This window comes from Ceratotherium simum, chromosome 15 (assembly GCF_057802395.1).
Source record: "Ceratotherium simum simum isolate JZ-2026a chromosome 15, ASM5780239v1, whole genome shotgun sequence".
Taxonomy (NCBI): Eukaryota; Metazoa; Chordata; class Mammalia; order Perissodactyla; family Rhinocerotidae; genus Ceratotherium; species Ceratotherium simum.
This window is the reverse complement of record NC_141914.1, coordinates 3,086,344-3,109,129: the sequence shown is the minus strand read 5'-3', so window position 1 is coordinate 3,109,129 and position 22,786 is coordinate 3,086,344. Positions and strand designations below refer to the sequence as shown.

General features: G+C 42.2%; 1 protein-coding gene and 1 non-coding gene across 9 annotated transcripts in view; both read right to left on the bottom strand.

Moving 5' to 3' along the window:
* CRYBG3 (crystallin beta-gamma domain containing 3) overlaps nucleotides 1-22,786 on the bottom strand; it is a 96,877-nt gene that overhangs the window by 69,752 nt on the left and 4,339 nt on the right. For 6 of the 8 annotated variants that reach the window (XR_015554407.1, XM_087439477.1, XM_087439478.1 and 3 more), the window contains exon 2: nucleotides 8,523-8,589. Coding sequence is in view for 7 of the 8 variants with exons in the window: in XM_087439478.1 (XP_087295604.1) it covers nucleotides 8,523-8,589 (67 nt within the window). In the remaining variant the exon portion in view is untranslated. Of the gene's footprint in view, nucleotides 1-4,779; nucleotides 5,180-8,522; nucleotides 8,590-11,905; nucleotides 14,377-22,786 lie in introns of those variants that run through there. The other 2 variants (XM_087439476.1, XM_087439474.1) reach the window with 2 other exon arrangements.
* Nucleotides 10,595-10,701, bottom strand: LOC147915098 (U6 spliceosomal RNA). Its single transcript, XR_015554557.1, has one exon. It is a non-coding gene; the product is annotated as a U6 spliceosomal RNA (small nuclear RNA).

Below are 22,786 nucleotides of genomic sequence, written 5' to 3'. Positions count from 1 at the left end.
CTTGTCTCCACCTCCTCCATCCAGCCTTCTCTCATCCCAGGAGCCCGCACTATAAACTGGCTGTGCCCTCCCTCTTATACAGAGCACAAAGGGCCTCTCGGTTTGGCAAGAGAAGATATGCTAGCTGACATTTTGAAAATGCTCACATGTATGAAAGATACACCTTTTTTGTCCTTTCACTACTCCGTTTAATTTGCTGCAACTGCCAACCACAATATTTCTTCCTGAGTCAAAATGAACCAAGACTTAACATGAACAGAACAGGGAATTTTTCCTACAACTAGTATGAATGATGCTCATCGTGGGGAGCTACTTGAAGAAAGTGAACTACAGGCTACTCATTAAAATATCATCAATGTTCTTAAAATGCTTTAGAGATTCACAAGAGAGTCTTATAAAATTGGGCCAACGGTTTAAAAAAAAAGAAAAATTAAGAGAACATGGAGATTACATTTTTTTGACATCAATAAAATCTCAAGACAAATAATTTCTGTCAAAAATACTATTTCACTGCCTCTATTATTTTTACTCGAGAATTCCTTTCAAAATATAATAGGCTGCTTTCTAAAGAAGCAAGACACATTTTGCTAAACTAATGAAAGCCTTCACATTTAACCTCTTTAGAGTAAAAATCATTTGTTTCTCCTTCCCCTCAATTTTCAGCTTCTTTGCTATTCTGGAATCCCTATATCTTAAATTCACTGAAGAGCATTTTTTCAGTTTCCTTAAATGTCTTAGTTGCTCAATTTTTCCCTATTAATGCTAATGAAAGATACACTTTTTTTGTCCAGGTGTATTTAATTACTGATACTTTTGTATCAATAACTAAAATATTCTCGACAAGAAAAAAAAAGTATCTGAATTTAGAAACAAAAACTAGCAAAAGAGAACACTGCTATTCAGAGCAAACACAATAAACTGTGTATTTATACAATTAAGTTTTTAAGTCTGATCTCAAACAGCTGCTCTTTCCCCAGTTCAGCTGGCCACAAGCTTGGGCCAATGTCCCCTACCAACAGGACTGTCTGCCATTGTTCCAACAAAGGAGTAGAAGGATAACACTCAGGATTCAAGCAAACACCAACAAAACTCCAATTCCCATTGCTCTCAAAGATGTTGGTATTCTGCATATGACACAGGAAGGCTACTGCTGAAGACGTATGTATCTTGGGAATTTAAAGTTTTTTCCTTCATATTCAATATGTGTAATGCAGTGCCCTTAGGTCCAAATTTCCATCCATCTTTCTCTTTGCTAAGTACCCAATACAGGAACCACAGGAAAGCATTAGGCACACGGAGTAATAACACTCAGCTGCAGCTTCAATGATCTCACAGTCCAGCAAGATACTCATCACCACATCACTGTGTGGGGCTTAGGAGAGGGATGTACACAATGGAGGACAATGAATGTGACTGGGGATGAGGAGAATCCACTGCAGAGGGGAGGTAACAGTGAGCTTGCTCCTGACAGGGGAAAAGAGCATTCCAGACACAAATACGGCAAGGACAAAGACACAGAAGTGTGTGAAGTAGGTTTGTTACGACAGGGGGTGGCTTAAGAAGATCGGGGCACAGAGGACAGAGAATGAGGTTGACAAGATGACCAATTAGAAGTGGAGGGTAAGGGTAACAAAGCCACAGAGGACTAAGTTTTCTAAATTGGCAACTATTTGAGTAAAGGCAAAAATGGATATGGGAAACCAAAGTAGGTGGGATTCGGGTCTTTATGGGGGTGGGGGAGATACGGCAACCAACTATTTAGATGTCAAATGTGTTGAATTTTTGGTCCCCTGGTGATGTACAAGTTGAGATGTCTGGGAAGTGGTCAGAAGCACAGTTTAAGAACGCAATTTGGCAATACTCATTGTGTGCTGGGGAAAGGAGGAGCAAGAAAAGAGCCCTAGGGAAAAGAAGATTAAAAGGCAGCACAAAGAAGAGAAAAAATCAGCGAAAGAGATGGAGAAGGCCCAAACCAGACTAGGTCACCCCTCCCTCCAAAACCAGACCAGGTCATCCCTCCCTCCAAAACCAGACCAGGTCATCCCTCCCTCCAAAACCAGACCAGGTCATCCCTCCCTCCAAAACTCTGGTCTCCAAAGGACAAAGGATATTTCCAAAAGCAAAAGGGAGTAAATGCCAAATGCCACGTGAGGTCAAGACAGACGAGGACTGTCCTCACTGTTCTTCAGAAACATCCGGCACACGCGCATCTTAGGAACTGTGCGCATCCTCCTCATTCTGCTCAGATATTCTTCCCCCAGATGGCTCTATGGCTCACTCCCCTCACCTGCTTCAGACCTCTACTTAAAAGTCATCTCTTCATTGAAGGTTTCCCAGTCACTCTACCTAAAATAGTAAACTTCTCCACTCTGACACTGCTATCTCCCTTCTCTGCTTTATTTTTCTCCTTTGTACTTGCTAGTATCAAATACACACACACACTTATATGATTTAATATCTGTTTCTTCCTCTAGAGAGTAAAAGCCACAAGGGCGGGGACTTTCATCTGTTGTATTCATGGCAGTATCGCTAGCACCTTGAAATGTGCCTGACAATCAGAGGTGCTCAAATTTGTGCTGAATTAACAAATGAAGGAAGGAGGACTAGAGAGAAGCCCTAGGAATGCCCTGGTGGGAGTCATGACAGCTCGGGAACATGGGGGTACAGCCCCAGACTCAAGGTGGGAAGCAGTGAGCAGGCAGCAAGAAAATGCAAATAGTCAGTAAACAGAAGGGAACACTTTGAGGAGATTTTTTAACTAGAAAAAAAGAAAGACATAAGATGACTATTTAAGGTCCAAGACAGAAGAAATGGCTTTTTGTTCCTATTTTGCGGATCAGCTCTACACCTGTTGGAAAGGGAGTAACTGCTGTCCAAGAGAGAAAGATGACAGGTTCCAGAGAGAAAAGCAGAAGGTGATGAGGTTAAGAGACGAGGACTGTCTCTAACTCTCCTAATAAAGGGAAAGTAGTAGCCTTGGAGAGAGTAGGGACCTTCTCTCTTCCAAGTAAAGTGGTAAGGAAGTGGCTAAAGCCTGAGCTATTCTGTAAGCAGAGAAGACAGTAAGCAAGGTCCCACAAGTGGCTGTGACCTCAGGAAAGGGACAAGAGAGAAGACAAGCTGAAAGAGGGATGCAGAGATGGAGCTGGAGTGGGGCTCCCAAAATACAGAAGACCTGGGAACGCAGCAATAGGCCGAAACCAGGTGTACCAAGCAGCAGTTAAGGTCAATGCAAACTTCAAAGTATTTATTCATTCAATAAATACTGAACAGCAAGATACTATTCTAGGTGCTTAGATGCGACAGTGAAAAATACACCAGTAGCCCTGCTTTCGTGAAGCCTACATTCTAGTGATGCAAGAACTTATTTGCAGGTCTGGCATTAGTTTGTCACTTCCTATAGCAGGTAGCAGGTGCTGCCCCAGAATGGTGACTGGCACAGGGAACAAGGTCAAGAAGGTCAAGGGGTAGAGAGTGTGGCCAAACAAAGAGTCTATTGAGTGGAAAATAGTGAAGAGCCAGGCAACACTTCCTTTACGGTCTCAAGCACCTGGCTTGGGCATCCTTTCTCCTTCTGACTCTGCCTTCATTGTGAATAGCAAGGATAATTCTTCAGAACACCCTGACCCCCCAGTTCCTTAGGACCCTCAACTCCAATGACCTCCACTTCCACTCTACTTGCCGTTACGGCCAACCCTGGTCCTTGTCTTTACCCATAACCCAGCTCTGAATCTCAGTCTGAGGCACTTTGCATGTTCACCCTCTCACCTTTCCAGCTCTCTTAGCCCACTGTCCCAGCTGTACCCACCACACTAGTTCTCCTGCCTCATCACATCTTCTGTGACTTCTCTGACTCTCACTCTGTCCCTTTCAGTTCCCACAAATTTTCAGATATTTTCTATCCAGCCATCAAATATGGCCAATAACCTCAAAGCCTCTTTTCTTTGTTCCTTGGACATCCTCACCCAGAAAAATTCCAGTTTTTTCTTTTCCACATAAGTGAATGAGTCTTGCTTTAAAAATCCACAGAGAGATGCACAGCAATGCAGATTCAGGCTGCCAACACTCACGATTTACAGCCTCCGCTGGGAATCAGTCTGCAACCTTCCCCCACCTTCCACAGCAGCTATTTCAAACCTTTCTCACACCCCTTAAGCCACTCCCTCCACCACTCTGTACCCTGGCTCAGCAGAGGACCCTACCTTCCATTTCACGGAGACACAGCCCTGACTCCACCTGTCCTCTACCTGCCCTGTAGCAGCAGCAGCACTGGTCCCACTTCCTTCACTCTCCTCACAATGAGGGGAGGAAGGACTCCTCCTCCCAAGGCTAATCCCTCCACTAGGGCACCAGCTCAGAATCCTTGGTGTCTCCTCAGGAACCTCAGGTGCCCATCTGTAAGCTTATCATTCAAAAGTATACATCCAGGGACAGCCTTCTCCTTCCTCTTCACTCCCAGGCTCCTTAAAAAGGAGTTACCCACCTTCACTGCCTCCCTTCCCTTCCACCCAATCACTCCTTAAGCCCCTGCAATCTGACTTCCTCCAGGTGTGCTCTGACCATGATCTCTCAGAGACACTATCCCACTTGCTAATTCAATGTACTTCTCTGTCCTGTCCTATATGACGTGTCTGCAGAACATGAGACTGAATCTTTCCTGAAAACCATTCTTCCTTTGGCTTCCATGACATCACTCGGAGGTTCCTTTTCCCTTCTTCCTCTCTGAATTCTCTCTCCATCTCCTTCAAGCTCACAGCATTCTAGCCACCCCTCACGTACCGTGTTTCTCCAATTTCCAGCCTGGGCTTGCTTTACCTTCATGCTCTTTTCATGAGGTCTCATTTTCCACAGATTCAATTCCTAGATTTGTATTCTCAGCTCAGACTGTATATCCAACTGTCAACCAGACATCCATATCCACCTGGACGCTTCCCTGGAACCTCTAATTCAAAACATCCAAAACTGAACTTGACCATGCCGTGTCTCCATTCTTCCATCTTCTGTAAACTATAAAATCCTCTGTTGAAAAGCCAGACAAAACATCAGGACATCGTGACCTCTCCCCTAGAACACCTCCAATAGTGACTTAACCTGTTCCCTTGCTTCGGCTCCTACTGTCCCCCAGCCTACTCTCCAGACAAACACCAGAGCAATCTTTTAGAATTCAAATCTGATCATCCTGAAAGGCCTCCAGTGGCTGTGCACTGCCATCAGGATAGAATCCAAACTCCCCAGCAGGGCATTCCAGGTCTTGGTGGAACTAGCCCTGTGTCTTTCTCCAATTGCATCTCTTGCCACTCACAATGCTTCCAATGCCTAGTATCATCAAGACCATCCCCATTTATTCTCTCCCCTCTCTTCTCTCCCTCCCTCTCTCTTTCACTACAGTACATCTTTGCATAATGCTATTCCCCTTACTGAGGCCACTTATCCTTCGCCCTCAATGCCTGGGAAATTCCTATTACTTTTCAAGTCTTTCAGAATGGAAGTTGCCTATGTGTGTTCTTCCGATGGACATATATGTTCTTCCAATGGACATATATGTTCTTCCGATGGACACGAATGTTCCTCTGATGGACACATATGTTCCTTTGATGGACATATATGTCCTTCCGATGGACATCCTTAACATCTTCTGTTTTCCCTGTCACCACAGGGGGAAGGCAAACAATTTCATATGCTTTTATCATGAGTAGGACTATTACCTAAATTATTAACAGCTAATAAAATCTGGTATTCATAAACCAGAACCAGTGGCTTACTAGAAAATTATAGTAAGTTTTCTCCTAAGACATCTGGCTGTAACATATTACTTGGCAAATTTGTCAACAGTCTAAATTCCTCCACCAATAGTTGAAATTTCCTCAATTTTGGGGAAAATAATTTATTTATTTTTTGTAAGGAAGATCAGCCCTGAGCTAACATCCATGCCAATCCTACTCTTTTCGCCAAGGAAGACTGGCCCTGCGCTAACATCCGTGCCCATCTTCCTCCACCTTATGTGGGACGCCGCCACAGCATGGCCTGACAAGCGGTGCGTCAGTGCGCGCCCGGGATCTGAACCCGGGCCACTAGCAGCGGAGCGCACGCACTTAACCGCTACACCACGGGGCCGGCCCTCAGGAAAATAATTTATTATCAGTTTATCATTACTGATATCTTGAGTCAGTTATAGTTGAAGTGCTAGAAGTTTAAATCAAAATCACTCTTCATTGTCCTTTGTCACAATGGATTTAGCCTGTCATGGATTGTCTGATTAACTCCACAGAGAACATTAACATATTTCCATCAATATATTTCAAGAAATGGATTTTACAACTAATGGTAAAGTGCAAAGATGAGCCATTTATACCCCCACTGTTAATTTTGCTTGAAAGATATTCCATTTTTATCACAGAATTATTTTTCCACTAAAAAAGTTAGAACAGACAAGACAGGTGGGCTGTCATCTATTTTGCCTTGAGCTGGTCATCATTTAACTGAATAAATAAGTCATGTGCAACTTTTATATCATGATACACCAGTGCTGTGATCAGTTCTGAGATGTCACAAATAATTTGTTACTAAAATTAGTTAAAAAGCTGAAATTTCACTTTTTAAAAAAGTTCTAGAATGGAATATAGAGGTTATGTCTGTGGTGTTACTTTCAGTTTTCCATTTCCATATAACTTCTGATAAAGGGATGTAGTTCTATGAGTGTACCAAATAAGTACCCTTAACTGTAGGTGACCCAAGACAGTCATCTATCATATGTAATAGAGAGAAAAAAATATGGGTAAAAATTGCTTGTGTGAATAGGAAAAGTCTGAGCTACACAGTAGCAACGGGTACAGGCAGGAAGGCAGGGCTGTTGATGGCCCTGGCACGGTGAGGAGGGAGACAAAACAGGAGAATCATTCCAGGTGTCAAGACTTGGTAACTGGTGCCACCTTTAAGTGGGGCAGGGATACAGAAAGAGAAAGCAATTAGGATAAAACACACTGAGTTCAGCAGTGAGTATGTCACATCTCACATCAGCGGCATTTGCAGGAAAGGCCCATCAAAGACCTGGCTCTACCACCCTGAGGCTCAGGAGAACACACTGGGCAGGAGGGACAGGTGTGAGCTTTGTCATAGGCTAAGATGTAGGTAGAACTCAAATCGACCAGGGCAGGTGTGTAAGGTGAGAGGCGAAAGGAACAACATGACATACATGGGGGAAAAGCCATTCCTTCCTGTTAGGGTATAAGGATTTCTCTGATGAGAACACCGGGCCAGAATAATAAATGTGTTTAATTCTCTGAGAGCTTTTTGGAGGCCCCTCTAACATTCTTGAATCAATATCTGGTGCCCATGGAGGCAAATTTACTCACAAGAATCTAGAATCCACACACGATAAAGCACCCCATCACACCACAGGTAGGACCATTCCAGTTCCACAATAGGTTGGAGCTGCTGCAAATCAAACCAGATACCTTACACTACATTCAACACCCAAGAAGTTCAAGATAGCAAGGCCAGCCTGGCCCCAGCCATACTGACAGGCTTCAGCTCTGGCAGTACCCCAGTCATCTGGACTGCATAGTGACACACAGTGCAATCTCCATTTTGGGCTCCTTGACAGCACTCAGTTTTGATAGAAGCAATCAGCAGCAAGGGAATTTTGACTTCATGTAGGCCCTCTTTTCCAATGTTATAGAGAATCAATGTTTCTAATAGCTGGTTTCTATACCATTCACCCAGAAAAATTCAGCACCATTCTCAAGCAAAGAGCTATTTTCTAAGTCTTAGCCAGACTTTATAAGGCAAGAAGGCAAATCTTTTCCTAAGTACATACTTAATATATACAGGTCAGTGCACAAAACATACAAAATATATCCTACAGCTACCTAAACTGGGTTCACAACCTGGCATCACATTACCCACAACGCAAACATCCAATTTCTAGAAAACCACTTATGAGTAAAAACAGATATTTCAAGGTTTAGTGATTTTCAAGGACTGTGAACCATACTTATTGATAATCATCTAGGTAGGTGTGTAGCTTATATACTTTCCATGCTTGTCCTGTAGGAGCAAAGAAAGCCAGTTCATATGTGAGCTGACCAAACATATCCATCACACAGTAATGACATTTGAGAACATGTTAGTAACTTCCACCCCCAAAAGCACTATTAGTTGTCAGCCACATTTGAGAAAACACGACATAAATCAAAGAACTTCCTAGGAAAAAGAGACTGTGGAGTTCAGGTGATCCAATAAGCAGATGTGAAAACTAAGGCACAAAGAAGCTTAATGCCACACAGCTGGCTGGGGGCCGAGCTGGGATAAGACCACCACCGTCTACACTCCTGAGCGCTCCTCCTCGCCACCCCACCCCAGAATGCAAATGTCCCACAGAGCTGGACTGGAGATTCACATCAAGTAATGACATGGTGTTCTTTTTGAAATGTAAAATGAGATGACAGAATCTAAAAGAAGAAGGAGCAGAAATTAAGAAAAATATGGGCTTGATATAAAATAATATTAATTTAAAACTATACCTTTACTGCTTCTGATGAAAGTACATTTTCCTTTTTCTGACTTGTGCTCATGGGCTCATTTTCAACTCTGAAAAACAAAAACCAGAGTTTCTTTTGAAATTAAAAGAGAAGTACTAGAATCATATAGTTTCTGTGTTTAAAGCAAAAATTGGAAGCTCCTTTATCTGCAATGTGCGAAGTACTCATATACAAAATGTTATACTGAGAATATGTTGATTTGAATCTCTATACTTGAAAAACACATTCAAAAATGCTCATCCGGGCTTTAGAAATGTTTGTGAGTCCATGATGCATCATATTTTCCCATGTTGATAATTAGCGTCACAGTAATGATGCACCTGAACAGCGGAGCACCATGCATGACTATCATCTTGGAAAGTGTTAGCACTCTTTGATTTCATTTATATTAAGCCTCCCCATAGGCTGATCTTTTTATGATGTCTATGTGGAGTGTTATTTGGAATACATTTCTACTCAGCAAATTTTTATAAACATGAAGGGTTATCCAGCGAATTGGGGGAACAGTCAAAAATAGATACAGGCTTATCTAGCCTCAAATGAGTCCCAGATGGCACCTTAAGGATCTGATATTCCAGACAGTCACTTCTAATTGTCTTGTCTGGAATACCTCCGCAGATGCCTGGTGAGATGTCATAATAAACGACTGTGCCTATTAGGCACATATACATGTTAGCTCTAAATATTTATACCTCTGTTTCTGTTACCTTGTTTTCATATTTTCATACTCCTAGACCAAACAAGTAGCTCTACTCCAAGGATCATCATGATAATCTGTCCCCCACGTGTGGGGACTGTGCCTGGCCTCGAGGATATAAGAACAAGTAGGTCGGGGTCTTTGTACAATGCAGTCTGCAGGGGAGACTGACACACAAACAGACCCATAAGACATCTGGTGAAAGCTATAAGTGCCGAAGAACAGAACGCTAGGGAGCACAGAGGAAAAAGGAGCAGCAATTCTGCCTGCTTGGTGAAGCCCGGCAGAGGAAGTACAAGGCGGGGGAACGGAGACAAAGGCATTTTCGGGAAACCTTGTCTTGTTTGTTTTCAATACAAAAGTGGAGCACAGGGACTTGTGACAGGCAGAGGTAACCCTGCTAGAGAGGAGAATGAGACCAGAGGTTAGTGGATGCCAGGCCTTGAAGAACCTGCCTGACCCGTTACAGAATCCGATCCTTGTCTTCCTAGCACCGAGAAGCCTTTGAGGAAGGACAAGCATAAAACAGGAGGACGACCAGAAGCGGGGAAAACATATGGAATCCTGGTGGTGGGTGTAGATGGAATGGGGAGGAGCAGATGTCAAGAGCTCTGATCAGATGGGACAGGAAGAGAGGACATAATTTATGCTACTTAGACTTTCCATCCATAAATCCAGTAAATTATGCAGATTATCCAGGGAACAAATGGTAATGATAAAAAGACAGAAAGAAAAGGCAGAAAGATCACGATCACCTGGAAAATACAATGGATTAAAATTTCATCAAGTCTCAGACTCTATGCAGGAATACATGGACCAACAAGATACACATGCTCTTAAGCCTTTTAAATGTCGACAGGAAAAGCAAGCGCATAAAGATAAATATGTGAGCTAGGTGTTCAACACATGGAAATTCTATAGGAAAAACTAGGGACGAAAGAAGAAAATAATATCGTGAGACACCGAATTGGAACCTTTATACATACACATATCTATAAAATAAGAATGTCTCAACTGGTTTCTGTTTTAAAAGTGCGTGGGTTCTTACCTCTTTTTTTTTCTATTTTACTAGCCTTATTTTTTGCCACAAGTTTGTTTACCACTCAGTTTTTTTAAATTAAACATCAGTTGATAATGGTCTATTTAAGCTCAAATAAAACAAGAGACTGGCAACATACATGTAAAAAGAACATGTTATAAGGATCTTGGGTGTAATCAAGAACAGGACTAACCTTGATGACTTTATAAGTATAACCTTTTTTTTTTTTTTTTTTTAATTTTTTGTTTATTGCAGTAATATTGGTTTATAACATTGCAAAAATTTCAGGTGTACATCATTGTACTTCTATTTCTGCATAAAAATATGGAACGCTTCACGAATTTGCGTGTCATCCTTGCGCAGGGGCCATGCTAATCTTCTCTGTATCGTTCCAATTTTAGTATATGTGCTGCCGAAGCGAGCACTATAAGTATAACCTTTAACTACAATGTATTTTGAATGACCTACCTAAAAACTATCTGAACAAGCATTTAGTGTTAGTCTCCTAGTTCTTGCTTCAAAATTCCTGAAATTCCACTTATTTGGAGTGTTTACAGGGCTTTCTATAAACTCACTACCTTAGTGAGATCGTAAACAAAAACGGTAAAAGTTTCTTTTCCAATACAAAAGCTTTGCAGAAAATGCAGCTCTACGTCCATGGGATCAAGGCAGAACTCAGTATTTCCAAGAGGCCGTAATTACTCCCACACTACAAACACACACAAAAAGCCAGAAAGACACAGTGGTAAGTCAGCACATAAATATTTCGTATTGAGCAAACAACTGAAGGATTTAAAGCTGAAATCACCAAAAGAAGTAATACTTGACACTTTATAACTTTCCGAAACTTATATCCTATGTTAAATTTCATGAATCTTATTGCTAAACCAAATTTCAAAATGTGTTGAGTTTTAAAGCAAACAATACATTCTGAAATTTTGGTTTAGTTATAAAAATTACTGCTTCAATTAAAGCTTTCCCCACTTTTTTTCTAGATCACTAGAGTCTCTTCTTAATTGGTCTCTGGCATCCTCAGGATCTCTCTGCTTCAATCCATTCTTCCTGTCACAGTTAGCATTAATTTGATCATGACACACTCTTGTGCAAAAAATCCTTCAGCAAATCTCTAGTAGGTGATGAATAAAATGAATAGTCCTTAGTACAGATACAGAAGGTTATTCATGGCCTGGCGCCAGATACACCTGTCACATAGAACGACTTCTTCTTCTTAGAATATGCCAAGTTCACAGGCCAGCAAACCACTTTCTTCTCCTGCCCTTCAACATCCTTCCCCACCCTCCACACCTCCTAAGCCTTCACAATTTAGTTCTAGCTTAATCTGTATTTTTTGTGCTCCCACTGCACCCAGTGATAGCCCTCGTGCATTTCTGCTCTTCATCATAATGGTTGGTTGTCCGTTTGTCTAACTAGAATTTGAACTCATTAAATTCAGAAACTATATCATTCACATCTGTATCACTCTAGCACTGATATCTATTGCACATCTCTAGCACTGACCTATATCATTCTAGCACTGTGCCTGACACTGTGAAGGCACTCAAATATTATTTGGAAAATGAATAAAAAAATAATCAACAAACAGGTTCTCCATTTGGAGTGCCTGCTTACCTTACTCAGAAAACACTGCTCCATTGAGAACAATGTAATAATAGACATTAGCCTTTTTCCTTAATAAAGTAGTACATAAATCGCTTGAAAGAATATACTATCCACTCTCATTCTGCACCATCCTTCTCTAAAGGTATAAAGAGGGAGTGGGGCTGGGGAAGAAAATTACTCAACAGGAACAAGGTCATTTCAGTTGATTTAAAAACAAAACACAGAAGAATTAGAATAGAGTAGACAAAAATACTCAAAGGACACTTAGATGCCTGCTTAGTAAAAACAACAGAAAAGACTCAAGTGGTTGAAATGGCCCTCTCAGACTCAACACAAGGAAAAGAGAAACCTGTTCAAATTCAGATGATCTCAAACCTCACGAAATACAACAACTCGTTCCTATTGTTCTCTCACAATATAACCCCCTTAGGGACATGGGAGTATTTCAATAGTAGTATTTTTAGAAAGCACACATTTTGCTCATGGCAGGGGGTGAGGGGCAGGAATCACAATCACACGTAGGCACAAATAAGACTACCTTGCGTTTCAAAATAGCCTCATCTTATTTCACTAACAAAACTTTGGATATTAATCTTTCAAAATAGCCCAGATAAATATCAAGGTCAAAGTAACACAGAAGCTCCTCACTTTTGAAGCATCCTTATGTAGACCATAGCTGAAAACCAGGAATCCACCATGCAGCCAAGGAAGCCACCATGCAGCCATTAAGCATCTACTTTATACCAGACATAAAACAAAACCAACCTCTGGCCATGAAAAAAATGGGGCATGTTCCCATTCTAGGGTTCAAATAACTCACACAAAGGAGAGCCCCTGCCCTGTCACTTAATGTATCTCATACTCTTATTCTTTATTAAATTCTAACAAGATTCCCTAACCCATAGTGGATCAGAAGCAGAAAACTGGCACAAGAACTCGCTCACTCCCCAACTGTGTACTGCACACTTTCCATGCGCCAGGCACTCTGCTTGGTGCTGGGGGTTGAGCAGCCAACACACCAGACAGAATCCTTCCCTCACTCCTTCAGAACCACTATCTAGGGGCACCACAAGCACCTGGGAAACTGTTCATAAGGCAGACTTCTGGGCCCAACTGTCAAGGACGCCACCTGGAGTGGGGCCCAGGAACCCACATTTCCAAACACCGACTCCCCCTCCCTGCTTGTTCTGAAGCAGGTCGCCTTCAGACCACATTCTTGATCTACGACCCTCTGAGACTCTCTCTATAGTCAACTGAAACCAACAACTGAGAGTTGTACAGTGAAGAAATGATCTGGTCAGAGGCATTTCCACTTAATATTACTTAAATGTGTCAAGTGTTGATACTTAAAGGGTAGGTATCAATTATTTCGAGAACTCACTCACATGAGACCTTACCCATTTTCCAACTCCAATGCCCAGCAGAGCTCCTGGCCCCAGCGAAGAGTTGTCGCCCTAATGAGCATGCCAAGCATCATAGTACAGCATGGGACCAAGAAAAAAATGCCCTTCTTTCAGTGCACACCACAGACTAAAGCACAAGGATTCTGCTGGGCCCTTCCAGAGTCAGTTCCTCACGTGGTGAGAATGCAGCTTCCAGGTGGTCAAGGGACAGACACGCAGGAACAGCCTACATGGAGGAGAGGGGTGGGGGCACAGGGAGGGAGAACCAAGCTCTTCACTCCTCCCGTCGTGGAACACAGCTGCTGGGGACTGCCTCCTACTGCTTTCCTCTCACACATCATTACTGAGGCTGCATCAGAAAAATCTGGAAATGTTAAAGAACTGAATACGCTCCCGTTAACTGCCTTTCAGAGGCTTGCCCACTTCCCTTTGGATGCAGGAGGCTATGATTTCTTGCCATTTCCAGAAAGGAGGCAATCTTGGGTGCTGATGACATCACTGGCAGTAATTCTGAGCATTCCCAAATACAGGGTTACTTAATAGAAGTTAGCCCCTGATTTGGGAATGCCCTGACATCTAAACCATCACCCCAATTCTCTATCCACAGGGACCTTCTACCTTTCCCAGGGTCTTCTGCTGAGGATTTCCCTTTTCTTGTTCCTCTCCATCCCTCTCAGCCTGATGCTGCCTAAAATGATCTTCCCACTCTAGATTTTCACTTCCACTGGACAAGGTGTGTTCTGCAGTAGAGGAACCAGCAATATTGTTGAGGACAGGGAAAGAGAATCAGAGCACATCTGTCTATCATTTTCTCTTCCCCACTAACATAAAACTGCTGGTTCCAGAAGCATGGTCCACTAAGCAGCACGCCCCTCTCTACCACAACTTCACTAGGCCTCCCTTCCTGGCACACTGCTCCTCATCTCAGAGCCCACTTGACATAACTCTTGTGATGAAACCCTAAAAGCAGCCAGAATCTGGCCTGCCCTTGGAATGTGATCAAGTCATACTTCAGTCCTCCAGGTGTGACCTCACTTTAGAGGACTATATGAAAAATAACATGGAACAAGAAGGGGTCTTTTCCCTACCCACTCCCTTTCCCAATGCCATAAGTAGCAAAAATGCTTTGCAAAAAAACTCAAAATGGACATATGTCTGTTTCAGGACAGCACCTTCGGGACAAAGGCACTATAGTCAAAATGCACCTGTCTGGATCTGATTTTTCAAAGATGTAAATTAAAAGGGTCAGACCAGCTCTCTGCCAGATCTAAAACCTTTATGATCCTCCAGTAGTGGGGTGAGTGGAAAAACAAACAGGTAGACTAACCTTGAGGCTTTTGTGGTAAAGGAAGAGAGACTATGACCAAGAAATCAATTCAGAGTCAAAATTAATACCAGGGTATTATGACAAAAAGGCAGAAACTGCTACTGCCCGTTATTTCAAAGTTACTGAGGCCACGTCCAGGCCTGTCCTCTATTCCCTTAGAGTCCACCCTCTCAGCCCTCACTTAGGTCCTTAAATACAGTAAGGACTTTATCCCCAAACTCCCCTCAAGGGTCTGCTCACGCTTTGGGGGCCACCTACACTACCTTGTGGATTTTTTCTTAGAAACACAGCTTCACATGACAAGCCTAGAGTTCTTCATTCCTGCAGGCACCTTATGGATCAAACTGCCTTTTGTGAACTGGCCTGGTGCCCCACCCAGGATATCCAACCCTGCTTCTATGCAGATAAAGACAGAGTTCCACACCAATGATTTACAAACAACCATCTGAAAAACTGTCCATTCATAAACCGGGACTGCTGGTGGTAGAGGAGCACTTGTATTTTTTTAATGACCATTAACAGAATATAAAACAGGTGGTTATTGTACTATTTCTGGGGTTCAAATTAAAAGGTAACTAAAAGCTGCAATTTTAAGACAGTCAACAGCATGTATTTTAGCTCACACATCTGGCATTTGAGTCTCAGAACTCTTTGGAGAAAGATCAGGAAAAGGGAGGGAAAGTAACAGACACAATTATGAAGCTCTGCTCCTTTGCAATCTTCGACTCTCTGACAGTCCTTGCCCTCTCCTGTAATTTATGGATCTGCCTGGAAGCTGATTTACTTCCTCTCCCCCATCTCATGCCCCCAAAACAAGAACCATAATTACGTTCAACCACAGGCTATACAGAGAATCTTAGCAGTCTGATGTGTACGTGAAGTGCCTGCCTATATGTGACATCAGTGACTGCCTCTTTCTCCCAAAGTCCTCGACTCACACCTTCAGATTCTGAACACGTGTGACCCACCTCACAATGATCAACACCCTGAACCTCTTGCTCTTGTTGACATGAACTCAAACAGTATTCATGCTGCCTTCTAAAATGGGACATTCATGTACCATTCAGCAAACCCTGATGGAGGGGCACTGGTCCAAGGACAGGGAGACTGTGCCTTCCCAGAGCCTGACCAAGGCCAACCTCACCTTCAACCTCCAACTCAAATCCTTCCTCCTCTGTAAATTCTTCCAGACACTGAAAAACCAACAATCTATGTGAGAATATACAAACTATACACACGTATATAAACCCATGCCCTAGTGATGCTTTCGAAAAGTGAATTTTATCATCTCAACTCCTTACCGAGGTCTACCTCATCTGAACCCTGGCTCCTTCTACACGTCATCAACACCCACCCTTCCTTCCATTCAGTTGTCTTTGCCCACTCTGGCATCTGTGCCAACAGGACCCTACCTCAGCACCTTGGAACTGGCTGTTCCCTCCACCTGGAAAGTTCCTTCCTCAGATTTGTTCATGTCCCACTCTCAAATATCCTGCTGGTCTTTGCTCAAATGTTATCCAACAGAGAGGCCTTTCATGAGCATCCTGTCTACACCCTACTCCAGAGTCATTACCTCCATCGTGCCCCAATCCTTCACTTGACTTTCTTTTATTCAAAGCACATTATACATTAATTTATATAATTTGTTTTCTGCCCTGTCCCATTAGAATATTGTAAGCAGAGACATATTCAGATATTCCAACTAGATTCTGAAAAGTGATGACACAGCTAAGATTTTTACAAGGGTTACATATAAAATTAATTTTATAATTTGTATAAATAAAGGTACTATCTAGAAAACGCTAAAGCACCATTCTTAAGTGAAAAAAATTCAAGTTTCAAAATCCTGATGAGCACTTTTACTTGTAAAAATGTGTATAGATGTAGACATCCACATGAGAAATGATGTAGAAGAATAGCACTTGTCTCTGAGTGGGGAGGGTTAGAGTTGTGCTTGTTTTCTTTTTGATTTTCTATAATTTTATACCTGTTTTACAAAAGCATATATTAGTATTAAAAAGGCAAAAAACTACAAAGTATTGTAGCTGATTTTAAAAAACAAGTAAAAACAAATTAGTGAAAAATGTAAGCAATGAATTTAGAACAGACAAATAACAAAACATGAATACTACAAATATTACACAATGGTAATGTCTTTGTATCATAGTATATACCACATTGCCAAATAAGATCCTTATCTGCCGACCTAGAACAATGAAACAATCCAAACGATCACAGCACACGTTTCAGCATCGACTGAGGTAGCACAAGGCTGCCTTCCACCCAAGGCACACTCCGGGTGCTCTGACAGCCACAACAATAAGGGCTGAGGGTCTGCATGTCATCTAAGCTGTTCCCAGTTATCAAAATGTAAAATTCACAATATTTCATTCCCTGTCATAAGAAGCATAGCAGTTACATAAAATTAGAATCTGACATAAGGTAGTATCCACATTTTGTATAAATTTTAATTCAAAAAGTAAAGCAGAAATTCCTAACATATATCTTGCAGAAATTATAAGAAACTAGCATTTGTGAGAGCACCCAAATACCATTTCACGTCATTTCAGGCACTGTCATTTATGCTACTAGTAATAAAGGACATATGAAAGATCTGCTCCTTCAAAAGCATGTTGTGGGGCCGGGCCGGTGGCGCAGTGGTTAGGTTTGGCACACTCTGCTTCAGCAGCCCAGGGTTCGCAGGTTTGGATCCCGGGCACGGACCTACACCACTCATCAAGCCATGCTGTGGTGGCATCTCACATACAAAATAGAGGAAGATTGGCACAGATGCTAGCCCAGGGCCACTCTTCCTCAGCAAAAAGAGGAAGATGGCAATAGGTGTTAGCTCAGGGCCAGTCTTCCTCACTAAAACAAAAAACAAAAAAAGCATGTTGTACCAGTGAAACCAAAACTCTATTTCATAAACATCTAAAGCTTGGCTTTTGATTAAATCCTAAAACTATAACAATTATTTTGGCTGGATGGGTAAAGGAAAGTGGGAAGAGGTGTAAGATAGCTGTCTTCATCTACCATAACCAGAAGTCTAAAGTTTATAAATCAAGAAAGAATCGTAAAGTATTATTTAGATACATGTATAGAAATATCAGAAGAAACAGCTTAAATGAGATTAAAACAACTTCCTCTGAGAGTCTCAGAAATGGGCCCACACCTGTTAAATGCTCCTACAGCCCCCATGTCACCTTGCCACTATTTCAGGAGGAGAGGAAAGATTGTGCTATGTCTGCCTTCCTCATAAAACCACATGAGTGCTGAACCAAAGACCATGCTGCATCTGGTTCCCTGCTGGATTCCCAGAGCTGAGCACAGGGCCTGACGCGAGGGATGCTAAATGCCTTCCTCTTAAACCCTGGTGACGTTTCAGACAAAGCATCGAAATCTTAGGATCACGTAGGGGAGTTAACCAACGCACTTTCATATGTGACTTTTCCAGTAAAACGCGTCTTCCTAAGCCATAAGGCATGTTTCTTTATTTTGTAGACACCTATTACCCTATGGAGTTTTGGCTGGTATGCTACAGCTGGAAGAGACCTTAGAGATGACGCCATCTCCCTCACTTATAACAAAAGACTCTGAGAGGGCCAATGACCTGCCCAGAGTCACACTGTTACTCAAGCAGATGACAGGTGACCTCACAGAAAGGAGGTGATATTTTTGAGGCTCTGTTAACTCCACCCAGTTTCATACTATAGATTAATAATACATAAGCCACATTCATACTTGTAGAAAGTGTCAAAATATCAAATTACTCTGCATTATAAATTATTTATATTTATTTATAGCCTTAATCATAACTTTCTCACTTGAACAAGTTAATGAGGTTCCTCTCTCTTTGGAGAATTTTTGACAACTCAGGGTCATAAATTCTCTTGGTTTTTTCCTCCTTTATAAACAGATATTCACCAGGTCTTAAACCAGTCTTTTTGTATTTTTTTCTGAAATAGATAATTCACGTAATTTAAGTATAAAAGGGTACAAAATGAAAAGTCACCCTCCTGTTCCTCATCTCTTCACCCAGTCTTCCATACCCCAAGATAGTTAACACAACACTAGGAACAGCTTTATTTTATCCTCTCCAATTTTTTGTATACAAATGGAACAATATCCACAATGGTTTACATCTTGCTTTTTTTCCTTACTTAATGTATCTTGGGGATATTTATCAGTACATAAAAAGCTTTCTCATTCTTTTTGATAGCTATGTAATATTCCATTATGTGGTCATATCACTGTTTATCCATTAGTCCACTCTGTTTCATCTTTTGCTATTAAAACAACACTGCAATGACTAGACTTGTATAGAGAACTCTGGGCCTCTTTGTAAATTGTATATATCTGATGGAATTCCTAGAGAGGACTGCAGGGTCAGAGGATGGGAATCCGTAATCTTGACAGAACTTGTCATATTTCCCTCCAAAGTGGAATATCAATTTACACTCCCCCCAGTAGTGAATGAGAGATCCGGTTCCCCCACATCAAATTCAAGTTTTGTTTACCAAATAGGTGGAATGTGGTGTCTTGCTATAGTTTCGATTTGTAGCTCTTCTGAAGGAGACTGACCTTTTTCACGTGTTTAAATTTGTGAATTTAAATAAATATAAACATTTATTTTCCTTCTTTCAACTGCCAGGACTATAAATTCTTTATTGCGCAGAGCAGTGACCCAGGCCATCTGGGCAGATGTCCAGCTGCATGCCATTGTCTTTTATTTCCATTGGAAACCATTTTCTAAGGCCAGCCTTCTTTTACGGGTCTTCCCAAGCAAAGCAGAGGAAGCTGTCCCATAATGCTAGAAGCTTTGAATTCAGGAAGGAGAATCCGACCCCTGACTCTAGCACAGACACTGTCAGACTTCTGATTAGCTACTGCACCTCTCCAAGCCTTAAATTATAGATCTGCAAAATGCAGTAAACACGCCTCTCTCATAAGGGTGCTCTAAGGATTAACTGAATGTATATATTTGAAGCCCTAAGCGCAGGGCTTGGAACTGATCAGGGCCTCAATAAAGAATGGGTTAGTTTTGTCATCACTAATCTGCAGGGCAAAAAAATCACTTCCTAAGCAAACAGTTGTGTCACTGCTTTGGGATACTTCCAATTAAATACCCCTAGGGGTTAAACACTGAGGGACAGTCCTGCTGGAGTTGTCTCATTACGTGGCCATTCAGGCCTGCCAAAGAGACCTTAAGACTGAGTTATTTCTGGTCACAAAACTTCAACTAGTCTCTCTATCAACACCAAGCTATTCTGTGTAAGGGTCTCCACTCACTTGGAATGTTGACTCCCGAAAGGAGGTGCTTTTCTGCCTCCATCCAGGACTTGCCTAGCCCGCGGGGTCAAGGAGGAGCAGGAGGGATGGAGGGAAGGCACCTCCATTCACGCTGCTGGTACAGTTACAGTCACATCTCCCCCCTCTCCTGGCTTGGCAAAGGGTGCTCTCACACCATGCTCAGAGGAAGTGAATAACGTGAGAAGATAGTTTGAAAGCTCAAGTTCTCATGAAACAGTGCGTGTGTTATGAACCAAACAAGTCACACACAACAAAAACACATTTGGCTTAGAATGAGCTCATCTTGAGAACAGAGATGTACACGTTCATCTCCTCCATTAATTTCCGACTCTCTGAGGGCAGTCTGAGTGATTCATTCATCTTTGTGTCCCCAGTGCTTGGCACCATACCTGACACATAGCAGCCACTCAAATTTATGGAATGAACAGACTCAAAATGAATATGACTTCTTTAACTTTTATTTCACGCTGATCCTCTCTTTTCAGGAGATGACTTGGATTATTTTCCTGAGGTTAAATTTACATCAGCCATGTTTTCTTGCCATCATAGTTGTACTGGCATTTCTGGTAAATCTGGGCTTCACTGTATTTCATCAGAACTCTGGTTACAAAGTGAAATATTTTGTCTAAAGGAATATTATTTTCCTCTTACTTTACAAAATTTGCTATTATCCTTTTTACATATTTTCCTCCGAGATGAAAAAAGGAATCCAAAAATGTTGTCATTGTTGCAATAAAATGACAAGTTCTGATTATATAAATTTATTGCCGGCCAATTTGAGGTATACTTGCAACTCTAACACAGTTAGAGTGTACGATTGAGTTAGTTTTCTGTAACTTGCCCTGCAAGAAACAGAATCCCCCGATTAGCCATCTGCCAGACACCCTGTTAAACCCAAAAGACAGAAATCTCACTTGAAAAAAAGTATGGTTTCAACACCCTAAAACAGTCTATATTTCTACTCTGCTGCCAGGAGTAGGTTCTGTGCTTTCTATTAACGTGGAGCTCAAGATTCTCAGAAAATACACACCGCTGAGGCCTTCTGGAATTTTCCAGTCATCTACATTACTGCAGGCATGAACTGCTGATGTGGTCCTTCAGCACCACACAGGTATCTCCTTCCTATTCAACTAACCTAGTTACCAATTATTTCCTACAGTGCTTTTGAATCAATGAAAATACAGTCACTATGAAAATTCAGAGAATAAAGCTCCCTTTCCTCACATAACTGACGCTGCGGTCAACACTGGCACTTTAACTTGAAGGCCCAGAGCTCTCACGCATCAGGGCACTAGTGACATGTTTTATGAGACTATCTCCTGCACAATAAGCCATTAGCATCACCCACTTAACACCCTCGGCCACAGTGACAAGCAAAAATTTTCTGAACTTTGAGAGCCAAATAGTCTAAAGACATTTAAGATCCCCCATGTTTCTAAATGCCCACTTCAAGGGTGGTGGTATCCTACCCCCAGCTGAAAACCACTAATAAGTGCTTTAATGGCCATCAACAAACAGAGACACTCCTCACCTGAGCCAGGTAAAGGGGACACCAAGATGAATAAGACACAGCTCCTGTCCTTGGGTCTTGTGGTCCTGTCTTACCTTATTTCTATCAATAACACTATACTGGAACACTCAAAGGAACACCCAAAAAGAATATATCTGAAACGGGCCACATTGCCACCCATTCTGGAACGAAGTAAGGAAAGGAACAATTTGCTTACAGGTTCAACTGTGTTTTGAAGGAACACAGTTCAGAAGGGCAGTGGGCAGGACTGTGTGGAAACAAGAACCAGAGCTTTGGAGTCAGAGAAACCCAAGTTCAAACCTCACCCTGACACTTAGTCCTGTCATGACTGCAGTAAATCATCCTCCCTCCTGCCCACCTCCCTAGAGGTGTTTTGGGTTATCCCCATAACAGGAGGATGCTACTGGCAAATAGTGGGCGGGGTCACAGATGCCAAAAGTCCTGCAAAGGACAGGAGAGTCCAGTTCAACAAAGAGTTGTTCCACCCAAGATGCCAACAGGGTCCACCACTCTCCCACCCTGTTTCCTCAACTGTCAGAATAGTGATAAGCAGGGGCCGGCCCCATGGCTTAGTGGTTAAGTGAGCGCGCTCCACTGCTGGCGACCCGGGTTCGGATCCCAGGCTCGCACCGACGCACCGCTTCTCCGGCCATGCTGAGGCCGCGTCCCACATACAGCAACTAGAAGGATGTGCAGCTATGACATACAACTATCTACTGGGGCTTTGGGGGGAAAAATAAATAAATAAAATCTTTAAAAAAAAAAAAAAAAAAAGAATAGTGATAAGCATACCACCCTTCCAGGCTGAGGGTGAGGCTTTAATGAGATGCTGCAAGTAGAAGTCCCCGACCCAGGAGTAAGTGGATAGTCAGCCCTCGACAAATGCTCTTCTCACCTTTCTACCCACTCCCGAGTTACAAACCTTGCACAGAGCTCATCTTAAACAGGTGCGTCATGTGTGATACAGCAAAGAAAAGTGAGCAATCATTTCTCAAAGTGGGGAAAATCAGAAGGCACGTATCCTCCAAATTTCACATTTTAGCAGTATCTGCTTAACAGGCTTGCGCAAAAATTCTCTAACCTTTAAATCAAGAGCCAAACATTCTGTCTAGAGACCTTGATGACCCAGCTCCCATGTAACTTTCTTACTGCCTCTTTCCCTCTGTCCCACTAACATATATAGCCCCCAACAGATCATAGCCCCCTGTAGGCCTTTGCTCAGCCTAGAAGACCTGTTCCCTAGTTCTATCTTGCTAAGTTCTCTAACTGTTGAAACAACACCAATGCTGTGAAGGCCCAGGTAAAACCACCTCAACCAG